The following is a 20668-nucleotide window of genomic DNA, read 5'->3' as shown; positions in this document are numbered from 1 at the left end:
GCGCTTGGCGAGGACCTGCCCTCCGGGCTCTCCCGCTGCCCTCGGGGCTCTCCCGCGGCCGCGGAGTGGGACACCCCCACGGGAGGGCCACACGCCCTTCTCGCTGGGTTTGCGGTATCTTCCATCGCATCGTTTTGCCGCCGCCTTTAACCCCGTCAGCCGCCCGCCCGCTCGCCCCCGAGCTGGTTTCACAAGCTCGTAATTCCCCCGAGCCGGGCCGAGAGCCGTCGAGCCGCCGCGGGAAGTACGCAGTCTCCGCCGGACTCACCCGCTCCTTCGCCGTGGGGCACTAAGGGGTCATCCGGGGGCTGTATCTGGCTTTTGGGGCTTGCGGGAGCGCGGCCGCCGCCGCCTGCCCTGCGCTCGGCCCTGTCCTCACCCTGCAGCCCCGCCAGCACCCGACAGCTCCATGCCCGCAAGCTGCCGGGGGACCGGGGACAGCGGCATCGCCGCCCCGTCTCACCCCGGAGGAGTCGGGGCTGGCAGGAGGGCGGTGGCGGGCTGTGTGCTCGGGGCCAGCGCCCGGGGCGCCCCGAGGGGCGGCTGGGGCGGGCGGGGGAAGCTTTGCGGACGACCCCGAGCGCTCATAGCGGCTTTCCTCAGCCGCAGCCCCCCCTAGTGACATCGGCACGGTGAATGCGGGGCGCTGCCGCGGGACACAGCCCTCGCCCCGCTGCCTCGCCCCCGCGCCGCCCCGCAGGAGCTGTCCCACGCAGGAGGATGCCGCCCGGCCGGGAACGCGGGGCTGCGTGGATTTCCCGGGGGGCTGCCAACCCTCCTGCTCCGCGGCACTCCCGGGGGAAGAGCCCGCCGCGCCGCTCAGGGAGCAGGAGCCCAAGGAAACACAGGCGCGTTCTTGGAGCGCAACTTTCCTGCACAGCTCAGTAAATATCCCTTGTTATTTCAGTGCTGGAGTCAGCCAAAACCTCCACTGGTTTTCAGGCGCTAGATGGATGAGATCCTTGGGACTTGAAGCTGAGATTTAGGAGCTGATCCAAAGCCCATTAAAATGAGCAGAAAGCCTTTCAGTGCTGTCAAGGACGTTGGGATTAGGCCCTTAAAGCAGTTTATTTGAACCACGAAAAGCTGCTTCCACCGGCTGGGTTAAAAACTTTGTAGCAATGGCCAGATTTCAGTCTATCTTCTTATCAACATAGACAGGTGTTGCGGCAGTGGTGGGTGACCTTTGCTATGAGCTTGCCATTTTAAAAGGATCTAGCATATTAAGCATTGATTGAAGAGAATTAATGGCTTTCATATCCTGGTTCAATTAATGAAATTACCAGTATTGATAGTAAATACTTGAATGCTAGTTGGGAATGGAGCTGTGACATTTCAGAACATATGTATGATGCTGAAGTGTGTGATCTTAGGTCCTGATTTGTTTAATCCAAACGAACAGTTGATTTTGCTTCTGAAAACTGTTTGCTTTGTTTATTGCAACACAGTAAAGAGGAAACTTGGTGTTGGCTTTTTTCCCTTACTTTCATGGAGTACTTTTCATACTGTTTTACTCGAATTAGGAAAAAAAAGTTCTTTATTGCTTTAGAATTTGTGTTTATAAAGGCTCTAATCTGCTGAGCAGTTAGGATGATCCAATGATTCTTTTGAATCCTAAATTTGATATGATATGGAGATGCAGAAGAAATACCACTGGTCCCTTATATAGTTGGACCTGAGTATTTGTCTATGTCATTTTGTATCTTATAAAATTTCACAAATCAAAGAAATGGAGCAGGAAAAAAAAAACCCTAAAAAACAATAAAAAATGTTTCCTTTCCTGCGAGCTGCAGAGTTTGTTTGGGCAATGTTTGCACAGCAGGGCCTGATCCCTGGCATCTCCTTCTGTCTTCAGCAGCAACAGAACAGGTATCTAAACCCAAGTCCCATCACTGGATCAGGTCTTCATTCCTGAGGGTGTTGTAATAACTTTGTAAAATCGGTAGGGATTTTTAAGAGGTTTGAAATGTGGTGAAAATTGCCTTGACCTAAGTTCATCTTCTGAGTCTGATTCAGAAAAAAGAATGATTTTATGATTTGTCTGCTAATGAATTAATTCTAAAATTCTTAGGGAGGGGAAATTGGGATATTTTTCACTGCTCTGCAATATTTACCTGCAGTAAAGATCTTTAAAAGGATGAGAGAAAAAAGAACTAAAACAAGGTTTTGCATAATAATAGCCATAGAACTATGGGAAACTATTTCATTTATTTAAGTTGCAGTTTACGGTTTACAGTCCTCAAGATTTTGAGTGTAACCCTCATTACAAAAGGGACTCTGGATTCTCACAGATAAAACTTTTGGGTGTGGACTGTAAAGAAACCTGTAGCCACAGCTGGTCTGTTTCAGGTGCACCTTTACCATAGTAAACATATATTGAGCAAAAGATCTTCTCAAAATTAGAAGGGACCATTTTGTGCTAAGATACTTGTGATGCTGCTACAGCTGTCCCACAGAAAGTCATCGGAAGAGTATCCCGCTTCCATCGGGGTTGTCGGCTTGCTTGCCTTTAGAAAATCAGGCTGGTTTTCAGCTGGTTTTCAGTGAGAGTGCCGGCAAGGAAGAAGGCTAGTGTAGCTGTAAAATCGGCAGTGTCTCTGAATGTAAACACCTTTGCATTTCGCTAGCTTAATTTGCAGCTGGTTTGCAAGTTAGGACAGTCATAAAGAGGTGCATCCTCTGGAATACTATTTCCATACACAGGATTTCAGTAGAGCAAACTAAAGATCAAACTTTGGGATCACTGAAATCTGCGTGGTGATGAAATGTTAATACCTCTTCAGATCAAGACTTTTGAAGAGGTGGCCTTAAATACAGCTGGGGCTTGATGGTTCATAACAATGCCTTGAGAGCAGTGGTGGGCTGTCATGTAACGAATACGAATATAAGGTCAGTCCTTTGGTGGATACTTGATGTGACATTGGAGTCCAAGTAATTAGCTCACGATTCTGTGAGCACTGAGGTTTGTGAATTTCCTGAGCATCTGTGCTGGGTTTTCTATTTGTTTCATTGTGTGTGAAAATGAATACCCGGTACGATCCGACCCCGCTGGAGCCCAGCGTCCCAGCAGCCGAGGGGATTTGATTACTGACATACTGGTCAGGAAGATGGATATCATAAAGGGTATTTGATGGCTGAGCGATCCTATAGATAACAAGTGTAGGAAGGAAGAGTACATGGTGATGATTAAGCCAGTGGAGGCCTGCATGGGTTTTTTAAGCTGTCTGTACCACTGGCATGTTTACACACGTCTTTTAGATCCGGTAGGATTGTATAGATGCACTAGGGAGTTTCTGTCAACTTTGAGAACTAACACAATTTGCTGTTAGAGACTGGTACTGATCCTGCAGTGGCTCCACGAGGGAAACACCTGTTGAAGGCCATGTGTGTTCCTGAGAGAGGGCAGATGCCCAAGGTTAACATGTAATGATCCCTCCCCAGAGTGGGAATGTGTAATAACTTAATTATAGCTATTTTACATGCATAACTAGCAGTACTGGCCTGTCTTCATGTATATTTATTTTCTCTCAGGAGATTTGCAGCAAGAGTAGTTTATTAGCTATAAAATACTAGCCAGTGTGAGAAACGGTGTGTAAAGTCGGCGTCAGAGTCTTTCTTGCTTGCTGCAAGAGCTGTGGTTTCATTCTCTGCATATAAACACATGTTGGATTAAATGCTTTCGACCATTCTTCCCTTTCTGATAAATCTGAAATCAGGAAAAAGTGGAGAGGGTTAAATAGAGCCTTGGGTCTCACGGCACCCAGTAAGGGAAAGCTCATTTGCAGCTTAATTTGCCTCAAGACAGAAATGTGAAATGTGTGGTTCAGTGCTGTCTTGTTTCCTTCATTTCAGCTACAGTTAAGCACTGTGTTTTCTTTTATTGGTAATTGAACTTAGTTTCTCTGAGATGGAAGTTACTGCTACCAAGGAGTTGATTCACAGCTATGAATGATGTGTTCACAACTAATTAGCAGCTTATGCTGAGCATTTTTTTGCAAGATACCAAATATTAACATAATAGCAAAAAATATATTTCAGATAGCTGGAACATTCTCTGAATGAGTGGTTCCCTGAAACTTATAGCTCTGGGAATTAGAGGCATTCATTTCAGAGTAGTAGGCTGGGGACATATACTGGGATTTCATCTGTTTTCCAGGCTGGAAAACAGTCTGACGCCGTGATCATCACTCTGACAGACTTCATGCTGGAGCTTTGGGTGCTCATGAACCCCATGGCAGGGACTCAAACACTTAAAAAGACAAAATCCTCTTCTCTAGGAGCTTTGATTTCCTTGCTGAGATAATATCAAGAAAAAAAATGGTATTTGCCTGGAAGAAAGGACTACAAGTTTCAAGTGCTAGAAATCACTGCCTTTTTTTTTTTTTAAAGAATACTGTTGCGAGAAGTAGAAATACTTGCTGTCATTCACCTTCTCGTTCCTCTCTTTTTAAATTTCCACTCCTTAGAATTATGCTATCAGACTCTCCTGTTTCCTTCAACTGTTTTGACTACTTGGGGCAAGACTTACAGATGCTCATATTAAGTCAGGTAAAATTCATTATATGGAACTTGTCTTATACACAAATATAAGTTTGCAAATGAGATCTACAGGTCAACAAAAAAAAGACATGAGCTTTCTGTTCTTGTATAGATCTGTATGTTCAGATCTAACTTGTGCTATACTTGTAAAGCAATAAAATCCCAGAAATGCAGTGACAAGGGAAACTTAAAAGTAGTGAAAAAAGCAAAAAGTAGAGGTACCACTAAATGCAATGTTAGAAGGATTAACATACTTTTTTCCCCTCCCTTCTAGAACCCTTTTAATTGCTAAACTATTTCAGAAGTGTTTAAACTACCTCAGCTACAGCTGAGGAAGGGAAACACAGAGGGAGAGCCCAATTCATTAGTGGGGTCTCATGAATGGTCATCCAGTGGTGGGTGGAATCACCTGTGTTTCAAAGCCGACTCCCCCATGGTGACAGCAATGCACACCTGATTCAAAAGACCCCACAGAACATCCTTTTTACACCTAAGGACACTTTTCAGCACCCTATGACAAATGTGAAATCTGCTGCAAAATACCAAAAGTTGTGTCAGAGGACAAGTAGGAAAGGCTGCATGTTTTCCTAATATTCTAGGATCTTGCCAAAACAGACCATCTGTTGGTTAAAATGCATGGATGGTTGTACAAAATAGACAAAACACTATCCTTCAAGGGGGAAAAAAGTCCTCAACGACCTGACTTGTGTGGTTCCCCCCCTCATCTGACATTCAGTTTAACCATGAGCATGTGTCAGGATGTCCTAATTAAGCAAATGAGTACTTAATGCCATTAGCTTCTAGGTATCCTACTCCTGGGTGTTGCCATCTCTGATATTAAGAGGAAAGTAAAATCCTTCCTGCTCCTTTACTCCTTAAAAAAACTTAAGCAACACGGGGAAACAAAAATTCCTGGCTGGTCCTTAAGGTGATGGTGGCCTGATAGACACTGTTAAAAAAAAAAAAAAAAAGTGGTGCAAGGCAATATGAAAGTGGAGTCCTGGTCCCTGAGTGCTGTGTATCAAGGCACAGCAGCTCTGTGATGAGAGATGCCTGCTCCTGCAGTGGGTGGTCCTGGGTGCACGGGCTTGTGTGGTGGTGGAGGGACTCACCCACCCCTCAGCACAGCCCTTCAACTCCAGGTCTCTGTCTGTCAGACCAGGCTAAGCAGCAGGACAGAGATTTGCTGGCTAACGAGCTTGGCACCCCAGGGACAGCAGGAAAGGAGCTGTGCCCAGTGCTGTGTGAGACAGAGGTCTCACTGGGGACAGACGTGGTGCAAGGGCCAGACCAGGAATTCTCAGCATGGCAGGTCTGAAACGTGTGCCTTGTGTAAGTAAAAGGCTGCTTCTTTTGGGGTTAAGGGTAGAACGAACTATGTTTTAGTTATCAAGGGACATTTGGCCTTATGAGAGGCAGAGTACAAATGACACATTTGCTAAGTGGTGTGTTGTGTTTGCACACCAGCCACTGTCCCAGCTTGGCCTCCTGGGTGCTCACTGTGTGACACCAAAATGTCTTTACTCTGGAGGTGTCTTCAGCACTCCTCCTCTAAGTCCATGGCAGAACAAGACAGCTGCCAGGTGAGATTTACTCCGTGCCTTGCGCAGGCTGAAAGCAGGGACTGTTCCCAGCAGGGTGCTCTGCTCCTCTGTAAGCTGTGCCTGTGCTTCTTTTTTCCCAAGCAGTGGCAGTAACACATCCTGCTGGCTGGACTGCCTGGCTATCACAGGTTTTCCAGAGCTGGAACTCACATTCCTATCCTAAATGTACAGTCACAGGGACAATACTGGTGCAGGGGCCCCTCTAATGCAAACATTTTTTTAAAGTGAGTTGTGGTAGGGGCAGCAAATGGCCTCCATTGTAACAAGGTGGGAAGAAGTGGGGAGGACTGCATTTACAGAGCAGTTTAATCACATGGATGGAGCAGCGTGTTCACCTCTCCTCCTTGCTGGGTCATTTCCACTTTGAGCTCTGCAAACAGACCGTCTATTGAGCAGTTAGTATTCAGTGCTGAATATTCAATACTAGACTCTTGTTTTGGTGAGTCTTGGGCAAAAAGAGAAGGAGGAAAGAAGACTTCTCTTTTTTCTCATGTTCCCTCCCTGAGTTTGCTTTGCATATTGTTCAGAGGAGACTGGAGTCTTCTCAGAAGAGCCAGGCTCCTAGTTTTAAAAAAGCACTGGTCTACTTTCATAATATGTTCTAAAGGAAGGGAAGACACAGTTTGGAAGGGGCTAAATTCATACAAGGTTTCCAAATCTGTAAGTCTAGGCACACTGGGACTTAGCAAAGACTTTTAGTCAACCGTATTTAGACTATAAAGCTAATAGCATGAAATGCTAGTTCTGTATACACAGATTAGTTCGGAGTCGTACCAGTCTTTGGGGGGGAGATGTTATGATGATTTATTAATGTCCTCTCTGCTGGTTTTGGTAGGCAGGTATTCTTTGTGTTCATTCTGAGAGAAACAGCATTCATTTGTTTCTGTCTGGCATGCCATATTTACGCACAAAATGGTTGTGAGTGATGTGATGGCTGCATCCTTTGACAGTAGTGAGCAATGGATAGGTTTGGAGTAGATATCCATAAAGGGAGGAAAAGGGGCCACCATTTGAGTAAATGCAGTATCTCTATCTCTTGGTTCACACTCTTTTTCAGTCAAGTGATTGTCTCTTTCCTGCTGCTATGGTTATGTCCTAACACCGAGTCATGTATTCTTTGCACATATGTGTCTGTCTTCTCATGTTCTTTCAGTCTGCTCAACTGGATGTTGTTTCTAATGAGAAATATTTACTGTAGCCTCATTCCTTTAGGAGCTGACCTCTTTTCTCCTGATTAAAAAAACCCCAAAAAACCTATGTAGTTACTTTCTTTTCTCCTATCTTTTCTTTCTGACCATGTCCTTTTCTTTCTCATTCATTCTTTTGTTTTCTTTCCTTTTCTTTCTTACCTCCTTTCCAAAATCCAGCCTTGTCCCTCCTCTCTCTCCCCCCTGAGCCCCACAACCAGTGTTTTGTGTATCCCCCACCCATATCTCACATTTTTTCATTTTGTCATCTTTGTGGGCCTGTCTTACTGATGCACTACCATCTCTGTGCCAAATTGGCCTGTCTGCTGGATTCATCAGCTCCTGAGGCAGAGGGAAGCATTTCATGGGTACTTGAGGCAAATTCTGTTTTTTGAGCCGCAGCTCTCCTGCTCAGCCAAATGATTCCAGCCCTGTGCAATGGTGAAGCAGAGCTGAATTACGGATTTGAGGACTCCATGTTTTCTCATGCACACTGATGAACTGAAGGACCATGGCAGCAGGGAATGTTCAACTCAGAAGCTAGTGAGCAGAGACTGCTGCAGGCTGTAAGAAATGGGAGAGGTACCCATAATTTAAGGCCCCATAAGCTCACTTACGTGTCTTATGTTAATTCTGTAGCATAAGAAGTTAATGGAGTTTGGGGCAAAAAGGGCATCAATAGACTCTGAGCTTTAATCTGGGTAAGAACAGGTTTAGCAATCAAGAGGCATGTTTGCATTTCCTTGGAAGGAAATATTGCAGCTTAACTGGAGACAATGATAGCCTTTGCACTGATTCATGCAGAAGGACTGAGGAGCCATAACACATCCTGCTGTGGAAGCATGAGGGCACACTTTGCTGTGCGCAGGGCTGGTGCTTGGAAGCCACATGATGTGTGTGATGATCTTACCGATGAAAAGATCGGCTGCATGTTGCACAGCCATCTAAGTTAAAGTTCAGCCCTGGGGGAGGTGAATTGGTCAGATACTAGTGTCACTAAGGGAATGTGAGGAAATGTCACTGCACTGAAATTGGACCAAGTGAGGTTTGCTTTGCCGCTAAATGAGGAATGGCCTTGATGAAGCAAAAACCAAGCAGCTGTTTACTGGTCTGGTGAAACTTACTTTTCAAAATGAAAGAATAGATAACATCTGTGTGTGACTGGGAGAGGGAAAGGGCTACTCCTAATTAACATGCATATTGAGTTGGAAATGCAAAAGCAACATGTTTTGTGATTCCAGAGAGGGGGACAGATAGGAGTTCACAAACCTTGTTTGATCCAGAGTAGAGGCTGCCCTAAACACCAGAATCAATATGCAGAGGCATCTTGTATTATAGGGCTTCTGAGGGTGCTTTATCTACATTTGGTATGCACCTTCTTAACAGGGAATATTGTTGACAGAATACTTAAATGAAAGCATCATATTCAGATGAACTTCTGCACAGTGCACAGCATAAGAAGAATAGAGCATCTCATAAATTCCAGCTTTCCTACCCAAGTATTCTGGAGGAGTTAAAAAATTATTAACTGTCGTACTTTTTGTTATCAGTTTAAACATGGCTTGTCAATTTTTAATATACTTTATCAAATAGTTCAGTAGAAAATCAATACTGGGAGTGAAGACCTGGCTAAACAAAATGAAAGAGCTCTCTCACACCTAAGAGAGTTATTCTTTGCATTCTTATGATATCATGGTGAATCTTCACAGTGCTTTACCAGAATCATGAGTCAAAGAAAAAGAACAAAAACATTCCTGCCAACATCTACGAAGTGCCCTGGACCAATGTCCATTAACCCTGAAATAGTTCCAATAGAATTGTATGCCAAGAAATGAGAACAAAAGAAAGGACTGTAACAAGAATGCCCGACATTTTCCCCTGTTGGAAATGAAATAAAAAGTTAGATTAGCAAACAAAACACCGAGGTATCTGGCAGCTTGCCAGGGTAGCAGCTCTGCCATCTGCACCAAGGCCATGTGTCACTGTCATCCCTGAGGAGCAGGTCTCTTGGAAGAACAGAAGATGGCTATGCAGGACCAAGGAGGACACTGGCATGATTTCCTGTGGAGCTTGAAGATGTTCCTGACAGCTCGCACGCACTGACTGAAGGCTGTGTGCCTCGCCAGCCGATGGCACTGAATGAGGCAGCAAGGAGCAAAACCAGGCTCTGTATGGCAGGTGCTCCTCAATGGTTAGAGGGGAGCTGTTCTGTGACTAGGAGTGTCTATGTGCTGAAGCTGTCACAGGGAACAGCAGCTGGACAGTGACCCTTGTATGGTCTCACAAACCTTTCATTTGACAGTGGAGAGGAGGAACATTTTGATTACATCACCTATGAAAACCTAAAGTTTTGAAAATTACTGTGTGATTGGCTGTCCCAAGCAGCTTGTTCTGCTTGATTTTAGTTGATTTTGGTAAGTTTAATGCCCTCAATGGGAGCCAGTGGCTACCAAGCCATCATGTCACAGACACATGTGCAGGCTAAGCAAGATCTTGTTTAGGGCTTGCTTTTACATTCAACTGAGGCTTTGTAGATAAATTATTTTTGTTTGCTTTCTTTCAAGCAGCACGGTTCTTTAAAAGCTTTAAATGTGCTGCTGTAACCAACCTGCACAGCACTCCAGCAGTGTTACGCTTCTCAGGTGGCAGATGTGCCTGTAACCAGCAGTGCTGTGCCGCAAGGTGTGAGAGAGACACAGAACGTGAATCTGCTTCTACTCAGACCAGATGTTGTATACAGAAGGTACTAGAATAGGTGTTTAGTTGTTTGAGGGTCAGACTTCAGATTTATCTCCTAATCATTACTCCTGAGAGAAAGGAATCATCTCTTTTGCCTTTAAGGGACTGTTTTAAACTCGTGATTTGTCTTATAAGCTGGTATGACCAATTGCTCCAAGATATTGAAATGTTACAAGATGTAGTCTTCACTTGCATTCGTCAAAATATGAGATGTACTGGCTCATTTTTCCTTACTTTCCTTCATACAGCGTTTAGAAATTAGATTTGCAGCACTCTAAGGGATGGCCAAAGCAGGCAGGCTGCTCAGACGTTATGAATTTAACAGCTGTAGAGGTTAGAAGTTCTCTGTCCACAGCAGTGATGCAACATGGAGAGCATGAACAGAGTTTTTGGGGTGCTGGCATGTCTCAAACCACGTTCAGCAAGATCATCTCTGCAGAGAAAAGCTCAATGGATCTTGCAAACCTCAGCACTTACTCTGAGACAGACAACAGAAGAAGCTGTCAGGACAGTGGTGGTTTCCTTAATAAGAAAAGATATAGAATATCATCGCATGAACTCTCCAGTTGGTACCATGGGCTATCAAAATGGAAATGGGAAGTTCTGTGACCTTCAGTCAGACTCTTGAGCTTTTGAGTTACTGCTTTTACCTGCTAAATTTGCTGTTTGCGACCACTTTCTCTTGGCCTAAAAGATCACATGAGCAGCTAGACAGTGTTGCTGGCCAGCTTGGTACTGAGACACTTGGCAAAGACATGCTGCAGGAAGAGATGAGGAACTCTTCCCTCTGAAAACAATGAACAAATAACTCAGAGGGGTGCTAAGACTCCATATGCATGAGAGGAGTTCCTCTTCTGTCACTGGAACTGTAAAATGAAGTCTGTCATCACTGTTAAATATTCATTTTTCCCACAGGTCCTCTTACAAATCCACTACAATTTGGTAGTCCCTTCATATTTGCATTACCTACCTTTAGATACCTTTGCTCACAGTTACTCACAACTTTTTTTAAAATTTGCCTTGAGAAACTGGGGCAAAAAATTACAAGAGCAATCATGAATAAAGATAAGGAGCTAGACTGTTGGCAGCTGTGCCATCCAAGTTAGTATGTAGCTCAGACAGTGGTTTAGTTCCTAGCAAACCTTATACTCTTATTCCAGTGATAGCGCTATTTCAGTGGCAAGCAAACTCATGTGAAAGAAGTGTCAGGCTGTGTGTAGCTCCCTAAGTAAATTGTCATGCTTGTTGGTGAGTTTAAAATTCGGAGTATGAGAGACAATCTAGAGCTGAAGGCACGTGAGAGGGTTTTTCATGCAATTGCAATGGCTTTGGTGAAATAAATAATTGTGCAAATTTTGTTATTACTAAAGCCTTGGCTATCTCTCTAGGACATGGGGATTCTCATCTCATACACTTAAAAAATACAGCGATTCCCAGTTATGGTAGTGATATGACCACATCCAAGTCAGATGTATCAGAGGATATGGCATAACTGTGGAAAACCAGTACTGTTTGTACCGCTGTAGGGAATGAGGTGAGCAAAATGCAGCTCAGATTAGGTGACCACAGAGCTTTATTCTGTCCATAAAGCCTCTTAGTCTCCCTTCAGGACATGCACACATGGCCGCAGGGCTGTTGCCAGTGGCTCTGGGTACAGTCAGTTCCAAGCTGTATGGCACAGCCCCCCAGAGCCTGTGGCCACAGTGGTTCACAAAGGCCAGAAGAGTCTGTGATTCCAGGTAATGCTGTTCCTGCAGCAACTCTTGACCCTCCTGGCAGGACAGCAGGAGCAGAAGCCACTGGGGATGTGATCAGACCCACCTCCTCTTCTCTGCAGAGAGGAGCCCAAGTGGCTCTTGCCTTGCTCTGGCTACGGCGTGCCCATGTGGGAGTAATGAGTGCTCTGGGCTGCAAATATACTAAGCTAATAACCATTACACAAACAAGAAGGAGTAATTATCTCATTAAATGTACTGGCAGTATACACAGGCACCTCTGCTCTATCGCCTCAACTCAGCCTCTGCAGGGAGAAGCCTTTCGAAGGTGACTTCCAGAAGCAAGCCTTTCCTTCTGAAGGACCTAACATGTCAAAATAATTTGTCAAAGATATATTTAAAGAACATTTCTGCTTCTCATTTCTGATAGTTCATGAAAGTTCCTGCTCCTGAGCAGCTCTCATCTGTTTCTGTCTGGGGAGTCTGAGGGCTGCCTCCCCAGCTCAATCTTTGAAACACCATACAAATAAAAATAGCTGTTTGTTGAAAAGAAGTGCCTTGGGGATGGGGTGAAGCTGCACAGGCTTCTGCTCTGCCCACTTTTGAAAACAAGTGCAGTTTAAACTTCTGTTGTTAAAAGTCTGGTGGGCACATGGAATGGAGGTGAAACACTCTGGTTCTTGAGTCTCAGTGGATGTGTCAATCTTAGAAAGACTGGGATCAAGAAGAGAAGAGGCAAAATTAGGGCCAGAAATAGTTCCATAGTTATTTTAAATTCATCTTTCAGCATTTAATTTGGAACAATTTCTATTTTTTTTTGGTTTGTTTGTGTAATAGTTTTTCTGTCAGAAAATTTACACTGGGAAAATTATTGTAATTTGAATAATGATCTCCTTTCCCTCATGTAGGAATCCCACAGCAGATACAAGGTATTTGTGTTTAGTGGTATGCAAAATTATATAATAAAAATTTTAAGGTTGAGGGGCACAGTTGTGTGTTTCACTACAGCTCACTCTTGACCTGTGCAAAATTAAATAGTTGCTATGATATTTAAAGATGGATCTTCAAAATGCCATTAAAAACACTCTTTGCTTTCTTTGCTAGTAAGATTTATGATACTTTCCATACTGTGTCACAGTTATGAGTATGAATATAATTTTACTACTAGATATTCCTAATTTATATTTTTGCTTTTTCACTAGTGCTGCTCCTTGTTCAAACCACTGCCCCAGTACAGCTGAGGGTATGGTATGCTGGAACTCCTTGTGGGAAGGACTCCTAGAGGGGGAGAGGAAATGCCTTAAGGCTTGATACACTATAAACACAGCGATGTATTACACACAATGTATTTTCTTTTGTGCTCACAAGCACTTCCCATTAGAAATTTGGGGTTTCTCATGTTGTATTAATGATTCATCATTGTTATCAGGTCTGATGTGCACTTCTCCTTAGTAGCTGCCTGAACTCTCCATCATTCTGTGAGTTTTCCTGCTGTGAAATCCTGCCTGTGAGAGCTTGGTGAGGTCTAAGTGCAACAATTAAGCTTCAATCACAAAAAGCCTTCCCACATGACTTCCATCCCACATGACTCAATGCATGTTTAGAACAGTGGTGTAATGGGGTGCCAGCCTTGGGATGGAACCTCAGCCTGGAGACACCAGGGGTTCCCCATGGGCCTTCTCCTGCAGCTCTGCAGCCGGACTGCCTGGGACAGGCGCATCCACGTGTCATGAGGACAAGAGCATTCCACATGTGGAGGGCTCTACCCAGTGGGTTCCTTAAGCTGGAACAAGATCTATTGTTATTAACTCTGAAAGAGCTTCCAAAAGTCAAACTTAATTTCAACTTTCAATTTTGTTCTCTATGCCTCTTTCTTCTTTTGTTTTGTTTTGGGCAGGTGTTCTTGTGTCTGGGATTTGTGGGCTCCTGATGGGAATATTCAAAATTTTAGCAAAACTGTAGTTGTATTTTCTTTTAATATCTGAAGACACTGTTATTAATATTGAGAGTTTAAAGCCTTATAAAAATGTTTTTCTTTATGCAAACAGTACAAAATAGCTACTTATTAAATGAAGTTATATGTTAGAATATTTATTTATTTATACTTGCATAATTTGGTTTATGAGATAATACAACCTTTAAATAGTTAGTTGGTTTGTCACATTTTGTCATTAGCCAAATAATTTGGCAAATTTGCCATAAACTCCCTGACATTTTTGCTCAAAAGAGTTAGTTTTCTTCATTCTTTGCTGCCAGACAGGTCATGTATCTTTTCAGGCCTGAAGAATTTCTATCAGCTATTTAAATGCAAGGCCACAAAGAGAAAGCCAGACTCAGGCTGCAGCAGGCTGAACCGGGGTGATTCAGGACCAAAGGAGCTGCAGCACATAATTAAACAGTAACTGCACCCTGCTCCAGACTTTCTATGTGGCCATGTAAACTGGCTGCTTTTCCCATCAAAAAGGGGAAGGCACGCAGTTATCAGAGACACTGCGTGAACAAGGATGATGGAAATGGTTATCGAGTGACACTTAAAAAGTTTTTTTTTTCCTTCTACTTAGGCAGGGAATTTGACTAAAGATGGCTGCTGCCAGTTCCCTGCTGCCGAGGGAAGAGGATGCATCCCAGCTTCCCAGCTCTCGGTGCCGGCAGGAAAAGAAAGGGCAGAGCTGGGCATCGGTCTCCCCTTGGCGCTAATGGCAGCCGCCTTTGCTTTTACTCCCTGCAGCTGGGCTCAGAGCCAAGGGAATTATATACAGCCATGGCTGTGTGCTGAAAGGAGGAGGAGGAGGTAGGGTGATCTTTCCCAAGGCTTCTTGCACCTCTCTCTGATGTTGCCCTCGGCAGCAAGTTTCTCTTCACCTGTAAGACAGCTCACAGTACTTAAAAGGAGACTGGAGAGATGCTGTGAGCTCAGTTTTAGGGCAGCGAAAGAAATCTGGCAGAAAGCAGCCATATCGTTGTGTTGGCCCTTAGACAAGGAGGTGATACATCCCCACCCCATGCAGCTGAGCAGCACAAGCAGGGAAAGCCTCTGAGTTGGAGTCACCGCCTGCTTGTGGGTTTGTAACTGAGCAGGGGCTGGTTACACAGCACAAGCCCTGCTGGCAGGTTTTATGTCGTGGTGTCGGTAGCCTTACAGTGATTTTTATACAAGGCTGTGTTGAATCTGATGGGAGAAGAAATATCCTTTAAAAAATCTATTGACATCAAGTGGGTTTTTGGATGGTTTTCAGAGAAGTACCTCAAAGGAGCAGGCTGCGTGGCTGTGAGACTTCTTAGGCACAAGTGTGATGGTGAATGAGAAAGATGCTCACAGGGACGTGCTTGTACTGATGAAGGCAGCACTGCAGCATATTCCTACTGTGAATACACGGGCAAAGAGGCAGAGGGAGGGGAATAGCCTGGAGCGGCCACAACACTGCCTGGAAACCACAAGGATGCAAAACCACTGGAGTCTTGTGGCAGGGCCTGGAAATCAGCTCTGAAGGGTTCTCAGCAGACCCTTTCTGAGGCACTTCACAGGTGCCATTGCCCTTTTGTTTACATGGCAGTGCAGGGGGTGTGCACAGAGGAATATGCACGAGTTCATGCAACTGCCTGGGTTTAAAAAGTTTTTTTTTTCTGCAGGATGTATTTGGTCATGACTATTCATTTATTTGTTTATTGGAATCTAGTGCTGAAATGAAGTCATACCAACTTTTATCTTCTATAAACCAGATGAGCAGCTTTCCCAAGAAGCTGAGTTCCTGCTTTCCCTTCAAGCCTGCCGCTGTGATGGGCTTTTGCTGGCTGGCAGGCTACTGCCTGTGCTGTGCAGGTAGCCTGGTGTCTGGTGGGGGGGCTTATGGAAAGGAATCTGGAGCCATTTCCATGTCTTTGAAGGTGTTTCTGGCTCTGGCAGTTTGCTGACAGAGAGGCCTGTTTCCCTTTATTTCTTGTGCATCTCTTCACTCAGTGGGGTTGTTTCCTGTCATAACTTGCAGGCTTGCCTTGCAGCCTTCCCACCTACCCCTTCTTTTTCTTGCCTTCACCACACAGAGCTCTCTGAGCATAAACTCTTTTCTGCCCACGTTCACGCCCTTGAAAAATAATCCTATGAGGAAGGTCAGTTTATTGTAGCAATACCCAGGGATTTAGGCAAACTCAAAACTCATATTTCATACCTTGTCCAAGGAAACACATAAGAAGGTGTAACTTTTGCCCTGAAGACCTGTAACAGTATATTCTGCTGAGCCTGGTGCATCCTCTAACGTCATCAGGGGATGTCAGTTATAGCTTCCAGGAAGAACAGCGGATTCAAATCAATGTAATGCTGTAGGTAACTCGTCTGACTGGTGGGAATTAATTGAAAAACAGGGAGGAGCAGGAGTGGTTGCATTTGCACTGTGGGGTGACAAAGGTTTGAGCAGCTCAGTGGCTGCTGACTTGCTACATTGGACTTGTACCAGGGAGGAAAAGATCTCAGTAGTGCCTGGGACTCCACCAGTGTGAATGAGGTTGTAGGACTGGGCTTCAGAGAGCACCACTTGATCCTTGATTTAACCAAAATTCACATGAATGATTGATTTTATACCCATTTTCTTCCAAAGCCAGTGGGAATACTCGAGGATATAATCTTTTGCCAGACTAAGACTTGGAAACTAATGCATTTCTGTGTATCAGTTGATTTTTATTTTTTAATGTATCATGTGATGGGGGAGAGAATATCCTGAGGACCTTTGTTTTGTACACAGAAGTGTTTCAGCCTCTGTAGTTTAAAAGCAACAAAAAAGCCCCCAAAATTGAAACTAGAAAGCAACAGCTAAGTTTGAAAGCAAGAAAGGATTTTCTTGCTAAATAACCTCAGACTGAGCATGTTTTAACAGAAATGTTAAAGATCACCATCTGTTGAACACTGGCACTTTATTGAGATTTATCTGTTGCAGGTTTATATTTTATGCAGACAAACACACAAAAGAGCATCTTTGGTTTTTTTTGCAGAGAGTTGGATTGAACGATGTCTCAATGAAAGTGAAAACAAACGTTATTCCAGTCACACCTCTCTGGGGAATGTTTCTAACGATGAAAGTAAGTAACTTGACATTCATTTAAAGTCAGTGTGAACATGTCCAAGTGCTCATTTCCTGTTACATAAGTTGCTACATCTCAATGATATTTTTAATACTTTGGCATTTAAAGAGTCAACTCATTTGACATATTCAACAGTTTTATTAAATTTTTTCTGTAATATTTGCCTTTTTTAATAGGAAATAATACTATCTATTGGATAAAACAACCAGAAGAATTTGTCACTGAATGAAGGTTGGATGACCTCTAAAATGTGCTGCTAGTATTAGCTTAGGAGCAAAACCACCTGTTTGGCTTTTCACTTGTGAACACCATGTGGTCAAAATACAGGGAAAAAATGTCCCATTTTCCAATACTACTATATCAAAACATAAACAAAAAAATCTTTCTTTTAGGAATTAAACAATTGTGAGACTAAAAAATTATATACTAAAACATGATACTGCTTTCTTTTTAGTCAGAGAGAGGAAACAATGATGAATCTAGCTGATTTTAAAATAACTATTTTTTTCTTTTCTAGTGATAGTAATTTTAGATCTCGATTTTTAGCAATAGCAGGTAATCAAAACAGCTCCAAAGTAATTTAAAATAACCAAATTGTTTCTTTTTAAAATTGCAAGACAATTTCTAGCTTACCATTTAGTTTTCCCTGTTCATACAATTTCTATTCTGCTTAATTTGCCTAAAGCAAAATACTCTTCATGCTAGTTTTCCTCTCAGGACTTCATATATTCGCGTTACAAGATATTAATGCAGATTGAATTCTTTAATTCAGTAACTAGTAATTTACATTTCATAAATATGAGTTTAGAAAGTATATTTTAGCTAACTTAATTGCTGAAATTCCCTTTTAATTTTTTTGCATTTTAAGAGAATTATTTATTTTGACATCATGGTAAAATGGCATGCCCTGTAGCACAGTGTTGTAATGGATCATGAAATTTGCTGTTTTGGGTCCTTACTCTTATTTGTCTAAGGATATGTTTTGAGGCAGTATTTCTGAAGGAGAAGGAAGATGTTAGTAGAAACATGGTATTTATTAATTACTCCCAAGCTAAGAACAGTGGACAAGAATCTTTAAAGATAGACAATGAAACTGGGAGATGCTTGGGGGTTTTTGTTTTTAAAAATTAAGGAATAGAAATTAATTTATCTTAAAAATATTAGAGTGGATTGTAGTGAAAATACAAACATCAGCTTATTTTGAATTTTACGAGAACCTGTGGGATATACAAAGTTCATTTCCCTCTGATGTTACTGAGAAAGTGATGGAAGAAATCTGTAATGAATGAGATGTGTGTTCAGACTCTTAACAGGGTCAGAATTCAAGATAGGTATATGTGCTTTAAATGTGAGCATGAGAAACTTCCACATAGCTGGGGCCAGTAAAAAGAGGACCTGTGTGGTTAACAAGAGCAGGTGTTTCAGACAGTGGCATTGAGAAGATGGGATGGTGGCTCATTCTGTTTTCTGGTTCTGGAATTAAGGGGCAAGCAACAATAATGAAAGGCAGTGAATTTAGAACTGATAAAACAAATACATAAATGAATTTGTTCCACTATTTGTGTGCAGAAGACATTGTCACAGCATATAATGGAAACCCAAATGAGAGGCAGAGTTGATTTTATCTAGCTTCCTTCTTAATAGCCAGTTCTTCCAGATGCTTCCTTTGCACTGATTACCAGCATTTCTGCAGTGCAGATAAGAGAATTAATCCACCTGAAAAGTCATCCTTGTTTTGAGGGGGAGGTGAGGGAGGGGAGAAGGTGAAGAGGAAGGAGTAGGAAAGCGAAATAAGCCACAGCAGCAAGACCAATAATCTGTGAAATCCAGAACATACTAGAAGTTTCACCATAGAAATCATTGTCCTATGAGCTCCTTTCTAGCCCTCGAGCTCTTTCTAAGATTTTTCTAACAGTGCCCACACACCAACCAAAAATTTCCAAACCATCGTGTAACTCTTTGTCCAGCCTCTGTCATACATTTACAAACAAAGCAGGAGGCAAAATGTTTTGAGAAGACCCACATAACCCTATTTGAATTCTTCAGAATGGTGGTCAAATTGCTGTTGTCAGCGTAGCTCCAGTTTTCATCTGCAACAGAAGAAAGCCTCATCCGCCTTTCTCTTGACCAGTTTTTTGTCTCTATGCATGAGGTAGCTGTTGGCTGGCCTACCAGAGAAAATGTGGGTTTGGTTTTCAGTTGGGGTTTTTTTTTTGGCCTTGGCTCCACTGAAGATTATGAGAACTTGTGCTGTGAACTGACAATGTTCTTACAGAGCATAACGTTTGCTCTTGTGACTCTTTTTTTCCTGGATGATTTTAGAGTTCACAGGGTTTTAGGACAGGAGTAATAGTTTTGCTGGTCTCCTTTTCTACAGTTGAAGTATGCTACAGAACCACACTTCAGGCCACAGAGGTCCTTTGCAATCTTCCATTCTTACCCAGAGACGTCCAGGCCTCTTGAACCTGCATTACACTGGGAAAGGAAGCGATGACTCACAGCCATGGATTCACATGATCTCTGTACTTCCTGGGGTGCTCCTTACTCTTTTGGAACATTTTATGACCTCTTCCAAACCACAACTTTTACATTCTAATACAAAAATTATCACTAAATTTTATGTCATTTTCCAGTTTTTAAAACATTTTTCCTACTGCCACTTCCACATTCCATGTTCGTCAAAAGATTCACAGGAAAAGGGAATGGTACAACCTTGTAGGCAATAATTAAAAAACCCCAACCCCGTAACATTTTCTGTGTACTGTTCATTGAACCAGGTTATCTAAATTTAAATAGAGGTCTGGAAGAACACGAAGGCTTATGAAAGTCTCAACTTCAGTTCCATGGGGAAGGAATTGTGATGTTCCTTGATGAGGTGGAAGGGCTGCTTGTCCAAATTTTCTTGCTTATTTGGAAATGTAAATGTGTAGACAGCTTCTACGAGATAAATGAAAATATTCAGACTACTTTTTGTACTTCAAAAGTGGTGTTCAAAATCCATGTTCATACTGGCTGTAATGGACTTATCCAGCAGCTTCTTTTTTTGTTTGAACTAAACCTCTAATTCTTCCATTTAAAAAAAGTTTTTAAAAGAGCTACTTGTTTTCATTGAAATTTTCCTTGGAGAAAATTCTTTCTTTTTCAGTCATACCTACTCAGTGAGAACTATGCTCCCATGGTTCTCAGAGGGTTTTAAAAGATCCCACTGTTCTAAAAGCATGGAATACATGCTAATGAGCCTGAATCTCATTTATGGCTACATGTAAGAGACAAGGTAGCTTCATGTTATAATCTAATTTTAGCTAAGGCCAAATCACTTTTGAGAACAGTCAAAATCTGGCCTGCAGGGGCTACAGAGGAAGAGTCAATTCCTCTGAAAAATGTGGAGCTACCTGAACTAAGGGAAGGATTTTATCCATATAAAGATACTAACAGCATGTTAGCTCCTTAGTGGTTTTGAGACACATGCAGGCAGCACAGGAAAGTACAGGGCTCTCCAATTACCTCCACAGTGGAAAGAAGAACTTAGCTCCATTTTAGTTATGACAAACAGACTAACATCAACACTTTAGAAAAAGGTGTGTCTTCGCTTTGGGTTGCTCCACTCACTGTGTTTAAGGCAGCAGGCTCAAAGCTGCTGAGCACAGCTCCTGTTGTCTTCATGTCTTGCAGCAAGAAGCAAGAAATCCCTTGAGCTGTACCTAGAATCAGAGAGCAAAAGTTAGAGGATACCATTGAGAGCTGTGGGAAAGCCACAAGGATACAAACATGAACAAGATACAAACAGGGCTCTACCTGAGCGGCTTTGAAA

General features: G+C 42.9%; 1 protein-coding gene across 2 annotated transcripts in view; it reads left to right on the top strand.

Annotated features, from left to right (window-relative positions):
• RFX4 (regulatory factor X4) overlaps nucleotides 1-20668 on the top strand; it is an 87659-nt gene that overhangs the window by 2882 nt on the left and 64109 nt on the right. For both annotated transcript variants that reach the window (XM_010410480.4, XM_010410479.4), the window contains exon 2: nucleotides 16768-16854. In XM_010410480.4, coding sequence (XP_010408782.1) covers nucleotides 16768-16854 — 87 coding nt within the window. The remainder of the gene's footprint in view (nucleotides 1-16767; nucleotides 16855-20668) is intronic.

The sequence above is a fragment of the Corvus cornix genome, chromosome 1A (genome assembly GCF_000738735.6).
Source record: "Corvus cornix cornix isolate S_Up_H32 chromosome 1A, ASM73873v5, whole genome shotgun sequence".
NCBI lineage: Eukaryota > Metazoa > Chordata > Aves > Passeriformes > Corvidae > Corvus > Corvus cornix.
The sequence above is the reverse complement of the archived record's forward strand: the minus strand, read 5'-3'. Positions and strand labels throughout refer to the sequence as shown.